At 35.4% G+C, this 16,793-nt stretch overlaps 1 protein-coding gene across 1 annotated transcript in view; it reads left to right on the top strand.

Annotated features, from left to right (window-relative positions):
* Positions 1 to 2,926: 2,926 nt before the first annotated feature.
* The window catches only part of LOC105218662 (cleavage and polyadenylation specificity factor subunit 5), a 29,366-nt gene continuing 15,499 nt past the window's right edge, over positions 2,927 to 16,793 (top strand). Inside the window, exon 1 of the mRNA XM_011194385.3 lies at positions 2,927 to 3,186. Within this exon, the coding sequence (XP_011192687.1) occupies positions 3,050 to 3,186 (137 nt within the window). The 5' untranslated portion in view covers positions 2,927 to 3,049. The remainder of the gene's footprint in view (positions 3,187 to 16,793) is intronic.

A 16,793-nucleotide genomic window follows, 5' to 3' on the forward strand; every position in this document is an offset into this window, starting at 1 on the left:
GCCAAACGAAGCCCCCCTGGTGGAACAAGGAGCTCGGAGGAAGTGATATGTTCTACTGGGCCAAACAAGTAACGAGATAGTGGACGAGATTGCCAAACGAGGCGTAAAACTGTCATCTGAAAGCATGATCAACGTAGATATACCTATACACTGTCTATATGATGATCTAGACAGAAACTTGGTAAAAAAGTTCAAAACGCGCTGGAAGAATATACCGCGATGAAAAACCGCAAAAGTTATGTGTAAGGCGGTTGATAAGAAGTACACGAGATTTCTATTGACGCTCGATAGAAGCAAATGTAGGAATATGGTCGGCTTACTCACTCACATTAAAGTCACCATGTATGATGTACCTTCCGTCATATTTTTTTAAATAAATTCGTAAACTCGTATCAGTTTTGGTATTATGCCTGGGTGGACTATATAGAGCAATTAAGTATAATGACTGTCTGTGCATTTTTACCGAAATTGCTGTCGCTTGAATTTCTTCAGTCTTAATCTGAACTCCTTCGGAATGTTTAATAATACTTTTGATTAAAACTGTGCGCGCGAGTACGACAACTCGTGCTGAGTTTGGTGGGTGCGAAGTGTGGTATAAGTCAACATTTTTGAATTTTAAAAATTAATGGTTCGTAAAATGTGTTTCGGATTATGTGTGTGAACAAGAAATATTTATCACTTTTCCAAATTTTCTATATGACAAATAGAGACAACACACATTTTCACAAGAGAAGCCGCACAATTCCAAGATATATAAAAATCAATACAAATTTAAAATCGCCGTTTTCAAACTCGCAAATGAAAAGTGTGTATGTGTATCACCTTGTACACAGCTGTCAACGCATTCAAATGCGCATTTATGGAGTTGCTCGATATATACGCAGTCAAACGCATTTTTTCGCTTTCGCATTCGCATACGCGAGCTATGTAGTTTTAGCTTCAGCGCATGAAAATTGAGAATTTTCAGCTTCTGTGCGTCTTCGAATCCGAGTTCGAATTTCGGAGCGTTGGTTGCGAAAACATGCGAAAGCTATGTAGCTCATCTTATAAGAACATGTGTATTTAACTCAACTCTCAAACGTTCGCATTCGCATTCGCGAGCTATATAGTTTCTGTTTTATCAAGACATCGATATTCGTAGTTGCCAGAATTTTCGAGTGGCGATGTATTGCCAACAATCGACTATATTAGTTCTGCCGGTCTGGCTGCAATATACAGTTCTAATAAGAGAATTGTAGAGTAAGGACAATTCTAAAGAGAGAGTTAGCGAGTAAATGGCAAAGCAGATGCAGCATTTTTGAACTTACCGGCACTTCAAATGCCCGTACCATTAGTTTAATTAGGAGGATTTTTTGAATAATTTTCACCTTGTATTGAGGAATCATAACGTTGTTGTGTCGCAAGGTATTGTATTCACCGAAATTAGTTCAATGGGAATATTTCAGCAAAAGTATAGATGTTAAGACTAGAACAGTGCCCGTGCTAGATTTTGAATTCCTGAGGTATAAGGTAATTATTACCATCATTTATGTAGTGAAAATTAAAGTTTTATTTTATATTTTATAGAAACTCTCCTCCCAACCATTGAATGCATTTAGTACTAGTGAAAGTAATAAAAAAACAGATCCAAAAAAATTTCTGAAGAAATCGTTTGGGTTTATAATAAAAATAAGTAACATAATGCGCGCAGCTTACACTTCCAGGCCGCCCGGCGAGGCCTTCGTCAGATAGCAAAAATTGTTAAACTAGTCAATACTATATACTATATGAATACAATAATACAGGTATAAAGGTGGTCTTTCATCCGTGATTGTACCAAGAACAGTACTGAAAGTGCACGTTTAGTTTTGGTTCGCAGTTTTTTGTCTTTCATCCGTGATTGTACCAAGATCTTTCCCCGGATTGTGCAAGGGGTATATGTAATGTGCTAAAAGATGAATGCAATGTGCAAGAAAGGGATGAAGGATCACACGTACACAAGAGTTTCGTTTATTTTTGTCAATTCGCCCTTAAGAATAGCATAAAAACTGGATTTTCTTTGAATAATTCGCCGGTACCTGATTTATGAGCTTATCTCGATGTTCCGTAATTAAGAAACGAGATTTCCCATACAAAATTTCTCTCTGGATAATCCTAGATTATAAAATTATATCGTTTTATACAACTAGATTTTCGGTGTTATTCCCAGGTTTATCGATAATTTTGCGAAGAAGAGGAGAAATGTAGAATGAAAATGTAAACAAAAATGGTTGATAGCGAGAGAAATATGTGTAAAACAACAACAAATGCAACATATTTGACAATTGATAATCTCATTTTTTTTTCATATGTAAACATACTATTACTGAATTGTATATATTCCTATATGGGAATAGAAATTAACTGGTAAGTCCACTTTCACACAGGCAACTTCTGTTGCTAATTCTCAGGCGATTCTCTTTTGTTCTCACCCCTTGCGTTTACACGAGCAATTCTTGTTCGAACACTCTGTTCGTGTTTTTCTGTCATTCTCTTTCATATAATTTTCTCAACTTCTTGTACGCATCATTTCCAAGCATTAAAATATATTATATATATATTAACTAATTTTTATCGTTATTCTCAATTATCTAGCACATTTTAATTATATTATGCATATTTCTATATGTATTTGCAAATTACATACAAAATTAAATGATTAAATTCAAATTTTCAAATATATTGTAAACATTAATTTTAAAATGTGTGAAAATGCAACACTGTTACGTAGCAGCGAACTGTTACGAATAAGAAGACAAAGCGTGTTGCCTGAACACAGCAGACTCGGCTCGATTCTCCTCTGCTCGTCGCCCCCTCTCATATAAAACTAAGAATTGCCGCGACAAAAATTGCCTCTGTGAAAGGGGTCTAAGAGTTATCGATAATAATTATCCACTCAAATACTGTAACAAGAGTACGGCAGCACCATTAGTTTCGTTCAGACGCTAAGTTTTGCCAATATATTATAGAGTGCATGTTTTTTTTGCATATTTTGTAGATCTTACAAATTATAAATTATTATTAGTTTTCAATGGCGCAGGTCTCAAATAAATCGGGAACGGGTTGGCCCAGGCGCAGCAGTCAGGGACAAGTAGACGGAAATGTAAATAATGGATTGCAGAAGTACACGGCTGGACAGTGTTTGGCTATAAACAGGACAATAAACTTGTGAGTATTAACAATGACATTCATAGTTTAAACGATAAGAGTCTGCTTCTATGTATTTCAGAATCATTTTGTTTTTATTCGCAAGAAATAAATTATTATTACGCACTTTAATAAAATACATGTATATTAATCATTGTAGTAGGATATTATTAATGCAGAAATTTGTGTACTATTATTCGTCAAATTATGATCCATCGTTAACGAAGTTGAAATATATCATATTGTATAAGTTTACAGCATTGTCAGAAGTAAAATATTAGTAAAGGCATAGAGATTATTCATTATGACATTTAATTTCAGTAATCTGAATACAGTATAGAGTTAAAAGTAGTGTTAATTATCAAATAGATATTATGTGTAATACGTTTTGAAAATAACAGTGATTATCCACGACATTATAATTAAATTTAATTGAATTCAATGTTGTAAATACTGGAACTGATATTCCATCTAAAGGAAAACATATTCCAAAGCTAAATGCATTAAACAATTTTACAGAAGCGGGTAAATACCCAAATATCTAAAGAGTTCCCGTGGATTTTTGCATAAAATGTTCTGAGCATCAGTGTACCGAAAACGACTTTTAATCAGAAGTTAGAGGTCATATAAAAGGTTTGGGAGTCTTTTATAGGTCGGGCTAAAGTGTATTCAAAGTTAATACACTTAGGGTCGGGATTTGTTTTCAAATATAAATAGCCGACCTTAAACTTGTTATGTTGCATTAGTTTTTAACCACAATAACGACACTTCTCAGTTGTGCCAGAATTAGTTACATATATATTTTTTTACGAAATAACGACGTATTTTGTCTTCCAACACATATTGTGAAAAGTTGAATTTGATTTTCTTTTCTGAAAGAAAGACACATTTTGTTGTATTACAACGATATTGGTGAAAAATTAATTAAATCTTTCATATTGCTTTTTTCAGCAAAAATGACACATTTGACTTATGACGGCGAAATTGATATATATTTTTCACAAATAGCTACATAATTCAAAAGTTGTTACATTTATGCCCAAGGAAAAGCATTAGTCCATTTATGCTCAACATTGTATTTAATATATTACAGGCCACTAGATTTGTCAATAAACTGATGGCATTTTTCTATATTTGACACCTCTAGAAAAATCGACTTTTTTGAGTTGTGACACTATTCAAGTAAATGAGCGATATGATCTCACAAATTGTGGTTAAAATGGGTATGGTCGAATGCCTATAGAGGATATTCTCCAGATTAAGAATATATATAACTGGCAGACCGCTTCGGCTTCGCACGGGTTTAAACAAACATTTCAAAAGTGATAAGCTTTTACATACTTATATACATATTTATGTACTTTCCCGTTTCTTGTGTGGGTTCATTTTAAAAAAGTAAAAGGAAAATTCGAACATGAAATTATATTTTATTTGCAATGAGCTAAAACTTGATTACGACCTCTAGTTTTTGATGTCCGATGACTTTCTCTCTGATTATGAAGGCGGCGGGAACGCTCAGAGTTCGACGCCCTACTTACTTACTTGACTCTGGCACGCGATTGCGATGCGATGAAAATAACTTGCAAGGCGATTTTCAGATTCAGATTAAGTTTCTCTATTACTGAGTCTTTTTGATATGGGAACTATTTCCAGAAAGTTGAGATTCTTGCCAAAGATATAGCCTATGTTACTCGGGGTGTATGTAACTTTCCAATGGTAAAATAATTTTTAAAATCGGCGCAGTAGTTTTTGACTTCATTCATTACAAACATACATACAAATCTTTCCTCTTTATAATAGTAGTATAGATTGTAGCCGGAGGAAATTTATAGTTTCCAGATATTCGCATTAGTGTCCATTCTTCTTCAATTTTTTCTTTTATCCTCAATATCGGTTTTCAAATTAATATTGTGATCTTTCTTAATATCAAAAATGTATTTAAGCAAGCGACCTTTCTTCTGGCATGTGTATTTATATTATTGCTGTTAATGAAAAACAGTTAATAGAAAAAATTAGATATGTATATTTGAATTAGAAGAAATATGCATAAAAACAAAAAATAACATACCAAATTTTCAAACTATTATTTTTTTAAATATAAAATTTTGCCCCTCATATCATCTGTCATTGAAATGAGAAGAAAATAGTGATTATTTTCAATTTTTTTAATTTTTTTTGGTATTTTGCAGTTGCCCTCAAAATAAACTGTATTTGACTCTTCAGTATCACATGTAAATGACAGGGACAATGGATCGGGAAATTAAAAAAAAATAAAAAAATTAGGGAAAACGTGTCTGAGCGAAAGCAAAAAATTGCATTGCCGGCGATAGCACTATAGTACGTTACTGCGAAATTCATCAGCCAGGTGCTCCCATGGCGAATAAATTTTGTCAATAAAACTTAAACTGCCGCTATTAAAAAAGGAAAACCATATACAACTTGTAAAAAAAAAACTGCTAGTTCGTGGCTAAATGGCCACAAATATTATGTCCAAATGAGTGCAAAATGTATCTGTACATTAACCTGTACTTCGGTTCTAGATTGTGCCAAGCAGTGCCGACTCAGAACACACGTACGCTTACGCTCTATCTTTTAGGCGTTGTCGAACCAGCAACGAATGAACATCGCGAATGGCTGTGGCACTTTGCCCAAGTACCCTGCGCGAAATGCCTTACTGTTATGAATGTCGTTAGATGCTATGTATTATATTTATGGCTTTTATCTTTTTAACGACAGTAAAGTTATTGTGATATGGTATACCAGTACAATTTATATAAATGGGATGGTATGATGGTTTTTTGTAAAGTAAAATCTACGTGCATTGATTTGGAATCGTTTAATTTAATGCTCAACTTGGATGCTCATTTAGTAATTGCATTGATTGCTGTTTGTACTCGAAGGGTAGATATTGTGGTTGACTCTCCTGCTGCTAACAGGGCTGTGTCATCCGCAAATGTCGCTGTCACATAACTTGAGTCAGTGGGGATATCACTTGTAAAAAGCAAGTAGAGCATTGGCCCCAACACGCTTCCCTTGGAAACACCCGCTTCTATCGGTTGCAAGTTTGAGTATACATCCTCTTGTTTTATGCGAAAGTATCTGTCTTTTAGGTAGGAAGCAATATTGTTTGGGTAACATGCGATATTGGCCTGTAAGATGTGACTCATGTAGTGGTTTACCCGGCTTAGGTATCATAATAACTTCAGATACTTTCCAAAGCGATGGAACGATTTATGTTTTACAATGTTTACATTTTTTTATACAATTCTTTGGTAGATTTAATTTCTTTACAAGTAACTGGAGAAATGCTGTCGACTATTTTCACAGTTTAGCTCATGTCCATCGTTAATTTATGTAAAGCAAACTTTTTGCAGTCGTTTCCCTTACGTACCCCATTACATACCATAAAAATAGATAAAATCAGATAATAACAACGCCCGCCTCTCATACAAAGGTTCGGTTGAAAATTACTAAAAGTTAACGCACTCACTAAATGAAAAGCATCAGAAACACTAAATTTTACAGATGAAATGGCAGATGGAAGCTGCACACAGATTAAAAAAGGGCGTGGCGTCGCCCACTTATGGGTCAAAAACCATTTCTCGGGAACTACTTGATTTCAATGAAATTCGATATATAACATCTTTTTGACACCTTGATGACATGTGGAAAAAGGGTGAAATCGGTTAACAACTACGACTACTTCCCATATAACTAAATTTTGAAATACATCTCAATCCTTTTCTTTATAATATACTAGCAGACCCGGCCACACGTTTTTGTGGCTAAGGTATACATAAAATTAAGTTGGTCCAATCTTGGCTTCAGCGACGATATTGATTACTCGAGGTTGATTTATGTTACGCAGCATGATTACAACTCAGACTACTTTTAATTGCAAAGTACAGGCAATTTTAAATAGTTTGGGATGATTGACTACCTCATCCTGGTTTGTAGCTGTTTCAACTCTCTTGGACCAAAATTCTAAATTGTCGCATTAAGATCATCGATATCTTTTTTTTTACCACCAATATAGGTCACTCAATCAGTCATTTATGGTTATCATATTGAGGTTTCATGTCAGGAAAAACTTCTCTTTCGAGTCAATGAAGTGACAGAAATCTTTTGGAAATGCTATTAATCCATCGAGGTGTCAACTGCCAAATACTTCTACAATCGCAATTTGATATTGTTGCAAAAACACTCATATGTTAGTTGTGAATTGGCGATTCTTTATGTGTCGCCACAAATTAAATGATTTTGGGCATGCGATTAGCCCGTCAGTAACAGTTGATCCAGGAATAATTAGAAGAGTCTGGCGTAAATCACCTGCTAACAGAATCCTGGCTCCACCAAAAACGTTCATCGACAATCAAGATCTTTTAAAGTCCTGTGCAGTACCTCCAGCGACTTCTTGAATATTTTGAAAATTTTCATTATAGCGATATTTTTGACGATTTTGCCGACTGGTGTTTCGTTCATTTGCAATTTAGGAGTAATTTCAAGGCCGAATGTGCCGTTTGTTTGCCTACTAACAGGTGCCAATTTGCCCCTATATCCGTTAACCTTGGTAGTGAAAATGAGTGAAATTGGTTCTGGAATTACATCAGCCCTCATATACTATATATGATGATTTTATATTGGACTTTATGTCGAATATATATAGGTCAAATTGTGTGTTATTTTAATAAAATTACATCAATAAATTGCGAGAGGATAAAATGTTTGGTTGGACCCGAACATAGCCTTTCCTTATTTGTTACAAATTGTTTTGGGCTATCGACACAACCTTATACAATTGAACTATAACAATTTTTTTTAACAAAGCAACAATGATAACCTTCAAAATATTTTTTTTTTGTTTTCTCTTTTTATATGTTTCTTGCCAACTCGAATAAAATTCTCTTATTATTATCTTCCTCCCAATTTTTTCATATTTACTCACTTTCTAATCTTTTTCTGGCCTTCCACGAATATTTCAAGACTAAAATTAGCCAGATCGGTTTGGCCGTTCTCGTTTTTTTGCGGCACAAACGAACAGCAATTCATTTTTATATTATATTATTATCAAGCGACAATTTTTTTTAATTCCGCACAGGACCATTCAGTAGGGAATCGACCGCGCGAGTGATCTTAACCTCCCTCCCGTACCTCCGTGCCCGAGTGACGCCTACAACTCTACAGCCGCCGAAAAATTTCAAAATTTTTCACTCGTGATATCTTTTGAATGGAATGTTAGAATATAATAATTCAAAAAGTTATATAAAGGTTTTGAAGCGATCTTAAATAATAAATCATTTATTTCGATAAGGATTAATACTAAGGTATAAATAAAGAGCCTTTTCAAGTAGTGGTATTTGAATTAATTTTTTTATATAAAATCGCTTATTGTGACAAAACTATAATAGTTAGAGATATGATGTCGCGACGTTTTTTGTAGATAGTGATAAGTTTTACAAAATTGTAGTACATCACTTTGTTATATCTTCAATCGTTTTCGCAGCATTCGCGATCAAAGAAAGTTTTTTGGTATATTTTTTTACATTATCGGAGTTTTGAAAAGGAACCCTTTTTTTAAATTAAATATAGCCTATGTCACTCAGGGATAGTATAGCTTTCCAACGGTGAAAGAATTTTTCAAATCGGTTCAGTAGTAGATACATAACGAACCAATGAAGATAGCGGAAGGAAACTTTGCACAAATACTGTATGTGATCTGTGACATAACTTGTGAAAAAATAGTCGAAATCGGACTGTAACTTTTCAATGCCCTGGATATCGAATATGAAGAACTCAGTGCCTTAGGCTAATTTTTCACCGAAAATATCGGTAAATTTCTCAGATATCTTAATTTAAGTCAGAGGGAATATTTTCTTCTAATAGCGTGTCTCTGTACCAAAAATTGTTAAAATCGGGTCATAACTTCCCCTTGCTCCCATATACCTAATTATAGGTTTTTCAAAAATACGATTGGCTTAATACCTTATAAATCGGATAATATCTTAGCCAAATTAAGTGAGCAAATAATGAGTGAAATCGGTTCATGAATTACTTCAGCCCTCATATACTATATATGATGGTTGTGTGTTATTTTAATAAAACTATATCAATAAATTGCGAGATTATAAAATGTTCTGTTGCACCTGAACTTAGCCTTTTCTTACTTGTTCGCATATATATGTATTAAATTTAATACACATATTGTTAGTTTTATTTGCTTACATAATCAAATTTGGAAAGATTTTCCTTCGCTTGGATTTCGGACATCAATAATTTAGTTGAATAAATTTTGTTCGTCCTATAATTACTACGCAATTACAATTTTCTGAGAAATGTTAACTACGGCGGCATCGTTTCACAATATAGAGGTATTGATGGTTCCCATTTATACTGTGTTATAGAACATACTTGTAAGAAACCTGACTATTTTTGATAAATCTGTTCTATATTGTAAAAATTAAAGAAAATTTGTCCGATTTTATTCTCTTCGTATAATTTCGATGATTTTCCATAAACTTTAAACTGGATATTGTTTGTGAAAAGAGTCCGTTTCTTAGATCCCAAATATGGAGATTTCGAAGCTCTTGCTTTACACGCATCTCTAACATATTCTCTCTAGAGAATATTGTAATTATGCCATTGTAACTACTCAAAATATATTTTTTCAATTTATTTATATCAGAATCCGATCCAGATTTTTGCTGATATTACAAGGAACACTTGTAATTGTTAACAAAATGGACTACAGAAGTAATATTTCACTTTGGCCGACTTGTTTCATAAAATAATAAGTCATATTTACTCCCAAAGTAAAATTTATTATCTCTTCAAAATTTACCAAAGAAATGTGATTATTTGTCATATAATCAGATTTATTGTAATTTTAGGTAACAAGTAAAAACGAATTTGCAACAAGACAATTTTTTTGGAATTTTAATTAAAATAGAATTAAAATGAGAAATTATTTTTATATTTTATTTGGCAATGCAAGTAGCGCAAACGACAAAAGGAAAGTTTTAGTATTTAGTTTTATGTAAAATTATACATACAGTAGAATCCGGTTATTATGACATCGAAAGGAATTGACAAACACGTCATAATAAGCGGACGTCATACAAAGCGTTTTTTGAAATGAAAAACTTTTTTATGTAAATATGTATGTACTTAAGTACTTTAATACAGAAACATAGTAATTAAATATGTATACATACATATAAAATCGAAAAATTGTACGTAATCAGCACATTATAACACATACAAGTGTATATTTTACTGTAAGTAATCTGTAATTTTTGTCTGCTTTTGTTTTTTTTCATTTTATTGTAAAAACAGTCTCTAATACTATTGTGTATAGAAGACATAGCTATGGTGAAATTATCATTTTCAATATTGCTGTGAACAAATCGTGATAATAATTCTGCAGCTTTTAATGCCTCTTCTGCGGTAGGTAATGGTTCTTCCTCGACTTCCTCTTCCCCATCACTTTCGAGTTGTTTCTTAGCACTAATGTTCTGTACGATATTTTCATCGTTGAGTTCTTCGGATGTGAGGAGAGCGCTATCGACGTCAACATAATCTTCCCACATTTCCGGTGCTGCTAAAGAATCTGACCACAAAGATAAAGGAATGTCATCTTCTTCATCGAATTCATGTTCTGATATTTGAATAGGTAAACCGTCGTGGCTTTCAATGAATCCTGCATGTTTGAAACAGTTACGAATGGTACTTTGTGACATTTTATTCCAGGCATCATTAACCATCAGAATTGCATCTAGCACCGTTATTTTTGTAGAAGAGTTGTTTTCATTAGCATCAAGACAGCTAATCATTTTGAGCACTAGGTTCTTCCTAAAATTCGTTTTGAGTGATCGTATTATTCCCTGATCCATTGGCTGCAGTACTGATGTTGTATTCGGCGGAAGGAAAGCAAGTGTTATACATTTGGATGCGCCGGGCAATTATCAACCAGCAATAGAATTTTCTTCTTCTTCTTCACCAAATCACGATTCCAATCACGAAGCCATTTTTCAAAAAGTTCTGACGTCATCCAAGCTTTACGATTGTTAGCATAATCGACAGGTAATGATTTGACACTTCTAAAACATCTTGGTTTTTGTGACTTTCCAATAATGAGCAATTTCTTTTTCTCTGTGCCACTCATATTAGTTGCTACCATGACAGTTATTCTATCTTTCGACAACTTACCTCCACTACAATTTTCACCTTTAAATTTTAAAGTTTTATCCGGCATTAATTTGTAAAAAATTCCGGTTTCATCAGCATTAAATATCTCATCATCAGAAAATTGTCTTCGTAAATTCGGCCACACAGATATCAACCAGTTTGTTGTTGAATTTTGATCAACAGACGAAGATTCACCGACAATTTTTCCCGCCTCAATGTTATGTCGAACTTTAAAACGACTAATCCAGCTTGCAGAACAATGGAAGTCGAGAATACCAAAACGCGCGGCAAAACCATTTGCCTTTTCCTGTAGCATAGGGCCGCTGACAGGTATTCCTTTGTTTCTCAAGTTTTTAAACCACTGAGTTAATGCTTCATCAACATTTTCTTGTCGTGATTTTCGAAGCCTCTTCGGTTTCAAAACATTTGAATTGAACGATTGCTTAATGCGGTTCTTGTTTTTAAAAATCATTGAGATTGTCGAATGACCCACGCCAAATTCCTTTGCGAGACATGCGTTAGATTCTCCATTTTCTAATCTGCATATTATTGCACCCTTCTCCTCAATTGTAAATGCTTTACGTCGTTGTGATGACATTTTTTCACAGTAACAAACAAACAAGAATGCGTGACGTTCAAGTGTCAATTACTCACTGAGACTCAAAACAAAAACGAGCCACGTGCCGAACGGCGTCGGGAATCAACGAACATTGCGGGAGGTGTAAATAATCATGTCAGTCATTCTAACCGGACATAATTTATTAAAAATGGGTCATAATAAGCGACATGTCACTGTAAGCGAAGTCATTATATCCGACTTTTTTATACAGAATTTTATATGAAAACCAAACTTCGTAGGGTAATTACGTCATAGTAACCAGTTGGTCAATATAGGCGGAGTCATAATAAACGGATTCTACTGTATTTAAGTATACATTAGATTAGAGCTCTTGGTATTCGAGTAATCGAATTAACCGTATAAGGCATTATTCGAATAATAATATTCGGTTTGCACTATTCGGATAGTCGTCACTCATCGACTATTCAATTAACCGCTCATTTTCGACTATTCGGTTAACCGTTCGTTGTCGAGTATTCGAATAGTGCAAGTTAATTAATTTTCTTATTTTTATTGAAAAAAATGAAACATTAAAACTAACAAAAAACTTGCTTTAAAATGCAAAAAATAACAATGATTTCACGGGAACCATTAAGTAGTGACAAAATAGTTTTTAACCGTTCCAACTGGGCGAATGCACTAAATCAGTTTTTCATAAAACATCTATTTTGATATAAGGAAGGTTTGTTGGTTGCAAGCAGCTACTACGTCGTGTCACAATGTTTCCAGCAACGGAGAACGTCCTCTCTGATTCTGATAAAGTGGCTGGAATGCGGAAACTTTAAAAATCAAAGGCTGTTTGGATTTCAAACAATTTTGATTTATTTGAATAGTGACAGTATAACTATTTGATTAACCGCAGAAGAAAGACTATTCGAATATTCGTAACATCGCGACTAATCGAATAGTGCTAACCGGTTAATATTCTGTTACTAACAGGATAATCGAATAATCGGTTTACAGGTTAATCTAATAATTTTTAGAGCCCTAATACATATACAGTAGTTTTCCGAAATAACGAACACATTAATTGTCAGACCTGTTCGTTATATCGAATTATTCGTTAATGCGAGTACTCACTTAGAGGTATTTTTTTCAATAAAAATGAGTTAAATATCCGTAAATTGCAGTTTAATAAATTGTTTTATAAATTATTTGTTAAACAATTAAAAACCTTAACAAATCAACTCAAATCAGCTGAATTCTTCCAAAATGGACCAATTCTGACACTTATACTTATATTTGGTGCTGATCAATAATTTTAAACTTTTTTATAAAATTCAACATTTTTTCAATTTGCACATTTCTTTTGAATTTTTTCAAGTATTATTTTTATACTCTCGCAACAAAGTTGCTACGAGAGTATTATAGTTTTGTCCACATAACGGTTGATTGTAAGTCCTAAAACTAAACGAGTTAGATATAGGGTTATATATATCAAAATGATCAGGGTGACGAGAAAAGTTCAAATCCGGATGTCTGTCTGTTCGTCCGTCCGTGCAAGCTGTAACTTGAGTAAAAATTGAGATATCTTAATGAAACTTGGAAGACGTATTCCTTGGCACCATAAGAAGGTTAATTTCGAAAATCGGACCATTACCACGCCCACAAAATGTCGAAAACCGAAAACACATAAAGCTTCATAACTAAGCCATAAATAAAGCTATGGAAATAAAATTTGGTACAAAGGATCGCACTATGAAGGGGCATATTTGGATGTAATTTTTTTGGGGAAGTGGGTGTTGGCCCGCCCCCAAATTGGTTTTTTATACATATCTCGCAAACCAATAGAGATGTATAAACCAAACTTTCTGCAGTCGTTTTTTTAGCCACTTCTTAATACAGTTCAAAAATGAAAGAAATCGGATAATAACCACGCCCACCTCCCATACAAAGGTTAGGTTTACTAAAAGTAAAGTATCTCACTAATGAAAAACGTCAGAAAAACTAAATTTCACATAAGAAATGGCAGATGGTAGCTGCACTCAGAGTTTTTTACAAAATGAAAAATGGGCGTGGCGTCGCCCACTTATGGGTCAAAAACCATATCTCAGAAACTACTCCACCGAAAACTTGGTTTGTAATAGTTTCCTTGTTTCCCAATGATATGTTGTGAAAATAGGCCAAATCGGTTCACAACCTCGCCTACTTCCTATATACCAGAACTTTGAAGACGATCTGAACCGTTTACTTTACAATATATAAAGTAAGCACTAGTGAAGATATAGGAACAGAACTTTGGATAAATACTACGTTTATAGTGTGGCAGCCCCATTCTAAAAATCGCCGAAATCGGACCATAGGTTTTCAAGGCCCCATATATAGAACATGAGGACCTCGGTGCTTCTAACCTAATATTAGGGTTTCCAACTTTCAATGGATTTTATACAATATATATGACGAATATGTGGATCAAATTGTGTATTATATAATATTATTTACTTACCAGAGAACTGCAAAAATCACTATTTTCTTGATTTACTCATACACGAACTTTTTCATTCAACTCAACTCACTGAAAAAAACAGAGTGATGAGTAAAAATCAACTCAATTTGCCGTACACATCATTCTTTGGATTTTGAGTCCTCGGTTCAAAATTTCTCACTCAATTCAACTCACTGAACAAAAGTCAGCGTTCAATAAAATGAGCCTGTGTTGACGAAAGCATCATTCGGTTCAATTTGAGTTGATCGATTATGAGTAAACAATTAGTGACAAGACGTCACGATGTAAGCGTTACGATTGCATGTACCGTAACAATTTCTATGCAGTTTGTTGTTGTAGCTTGTCTTGTTCTTCTTCTCACATTTCATCTGTGCAGAAAAAGTGCCGCTTGCTGCGCGCATGAGTAAAATCATACGAGTTGATTTTTGCGAGTTGAGTGTTGTTCTTGTTCAAAACAATGATTGTTGAACCGAATGAGCAAGCGCCCGAAATCATTATATTGAACACCAGCCGAACAAACTCGGAGTGAAAAAAAAAAATCGCACACAGACGAGTGAATTTAAAATCAACAACGAAAATGTGAGCTCAGGCAAGTTTGATCGGCTGATCCGAACAGTGTGATTATTCGGCTGTTGAGCGCGTTGAGCAAATGCCGTTCTCTGTTACTTACATACTTAACTGGCGTAGAAACCGCTTACGCGGTTATAGCCGAGTCCACAACAGTGCGCCACGCATCTCTCCTTTTGGCGGTTTGGCGCCAATTGGTAATACCAAGTGAAGACAGGTCCTTCTCCACCTGGTCCTTCCACCGGAGTGGAGGTCTCCCTCTTCCTCGGCTTCCACCAGCGGGTACTGCATCGAAAACTTTCAGAGCTGGGGCACTTTCATCCATTCGAACAACATGACCTAGCCAGCGTAGCCGCTGTCTTTTTATTCGCTGGACTATGTCTATGTCGTCGAACAACACATACGCTCATCATTCCATCTTCTGCGGTATTCGCCGTTGCTAATGTTTAAGGGACCGTAAATCTTCCGCAAAACCTTTCTCTCGAAAACTCCTAGTGCCGTCTCATCGGATGTTGACACCGTCCACGCTTCTGCACCATAAAGTAGGACGGGAATGATGAGGGACTTTTAGAGTTTAGTTTTTGTTCGTCGAGAGAGGACTTTACTTTTCAATTGCCTACTCAGTCCATAGTAGCACCTGTTGGCAAGAGTGATTCTGCGTTGGATTTCAAGGCTGACATTATTATCGGTGTTAATGTTGGTTCCTAGGTATACGAAATTATCTACAACTTCAAAGTTATGACTGTCAACAGTGACGTGGGAGCCAAGACGCGAATGCGCTGACTGTTTGTTTGATGACAGGAGATATTTCGTCTTGTCCTCGTTCACCACCAGACCCATTCGCTTCGCTTCCTTATCCAGGCGGAAAAAAGCAGAACTAACGGTGCGGGTGTTGTTACCAATGATATCGATATCATCGGCGTACGCCAGTAGCTGTACACTCTTGTAGAAGATTGTACCTTCTCTATTTAGCCCTGCAGCTCTTATAATTTTCTCCAGCATCAAGTTAAAGAAGTCGCACGATAGCGAGTCACCTTGTCTGAAACCTCGTTTGGTATCGAACGGCTCGGAGAGGTCCTTCCCGATCCTGACGGAGCTTTTGGTGTTGCTCAACGTCAACTTACACAGCCGTATTAGTTTTGCGGGGATACCAAATTCAGACATCGCGGCATAAAGGCAGCTCCTTTTCGTGCTGTCGAAAGCAGCTTTAAAGTCGACAAATAGATGGTGTGTGTCGATCCTTTTTTCACGGGTCTTCTCTAAGATTTGGCGCATGGTGAATATCTGGTCAGTTGTTGATTTTCCAGGTCTAAAGCCACACTGATAAGGTCCAATCAGTTTGTTGACGGTGGGCTTTAGTCTTTCACACAGTACGCTCGATAGAACCTTATAAGCGATGTTAAGGAGGCTTATCCCACGATAGTTGGCGCAGATTGTGGGGTCTCCCTTTTTGTGGATTGGGCAGAGTACACTGAGATTCCAATCGTCGGGCATGCTTTCTTCCGACCATATTTCGCAAAGAAGCTGATGCATGCACCTTATCAGCTCTTCGCCGCCGTATTTGAATAGCTCGGCCGGCAATCCATTGGCCCCCGCCGCCTTGTTGTTCTTCAAGCGGGTAATTGCTATTCTAATTTCTTCACGGTCGGGCAATGGAACATCTGTTCCATCGTCGTCGATTGGGGAATCGGGTTCGCCATCTCCTGGTGTTGTACTTTCACTACCATTCAACAGGCTGGATAAGTGTTCCCTCCACAAACACAGTATACTCTGGTCATCAACCACTAGATCACCGCTGGGGTTCCTACAGGA

Source organism: Zeugodacus cucurbitae, chromosome 4 (assembly GCF_028554725.1).
Source record: "Zeugodacus cucurbitae isolate PBARC_wt_2022May chromosome 4, idZeuCucr1.2, whole genome shotgun sequence".
In the NCBI taxonomy this organism is placed as follows: domain Eukaryota; kingdom Metazoa; phylum Arthropoda; class Insecta; order Diptera; family Tephritidae; genus Zeugodacus; species Zeugodacus cucurbitae.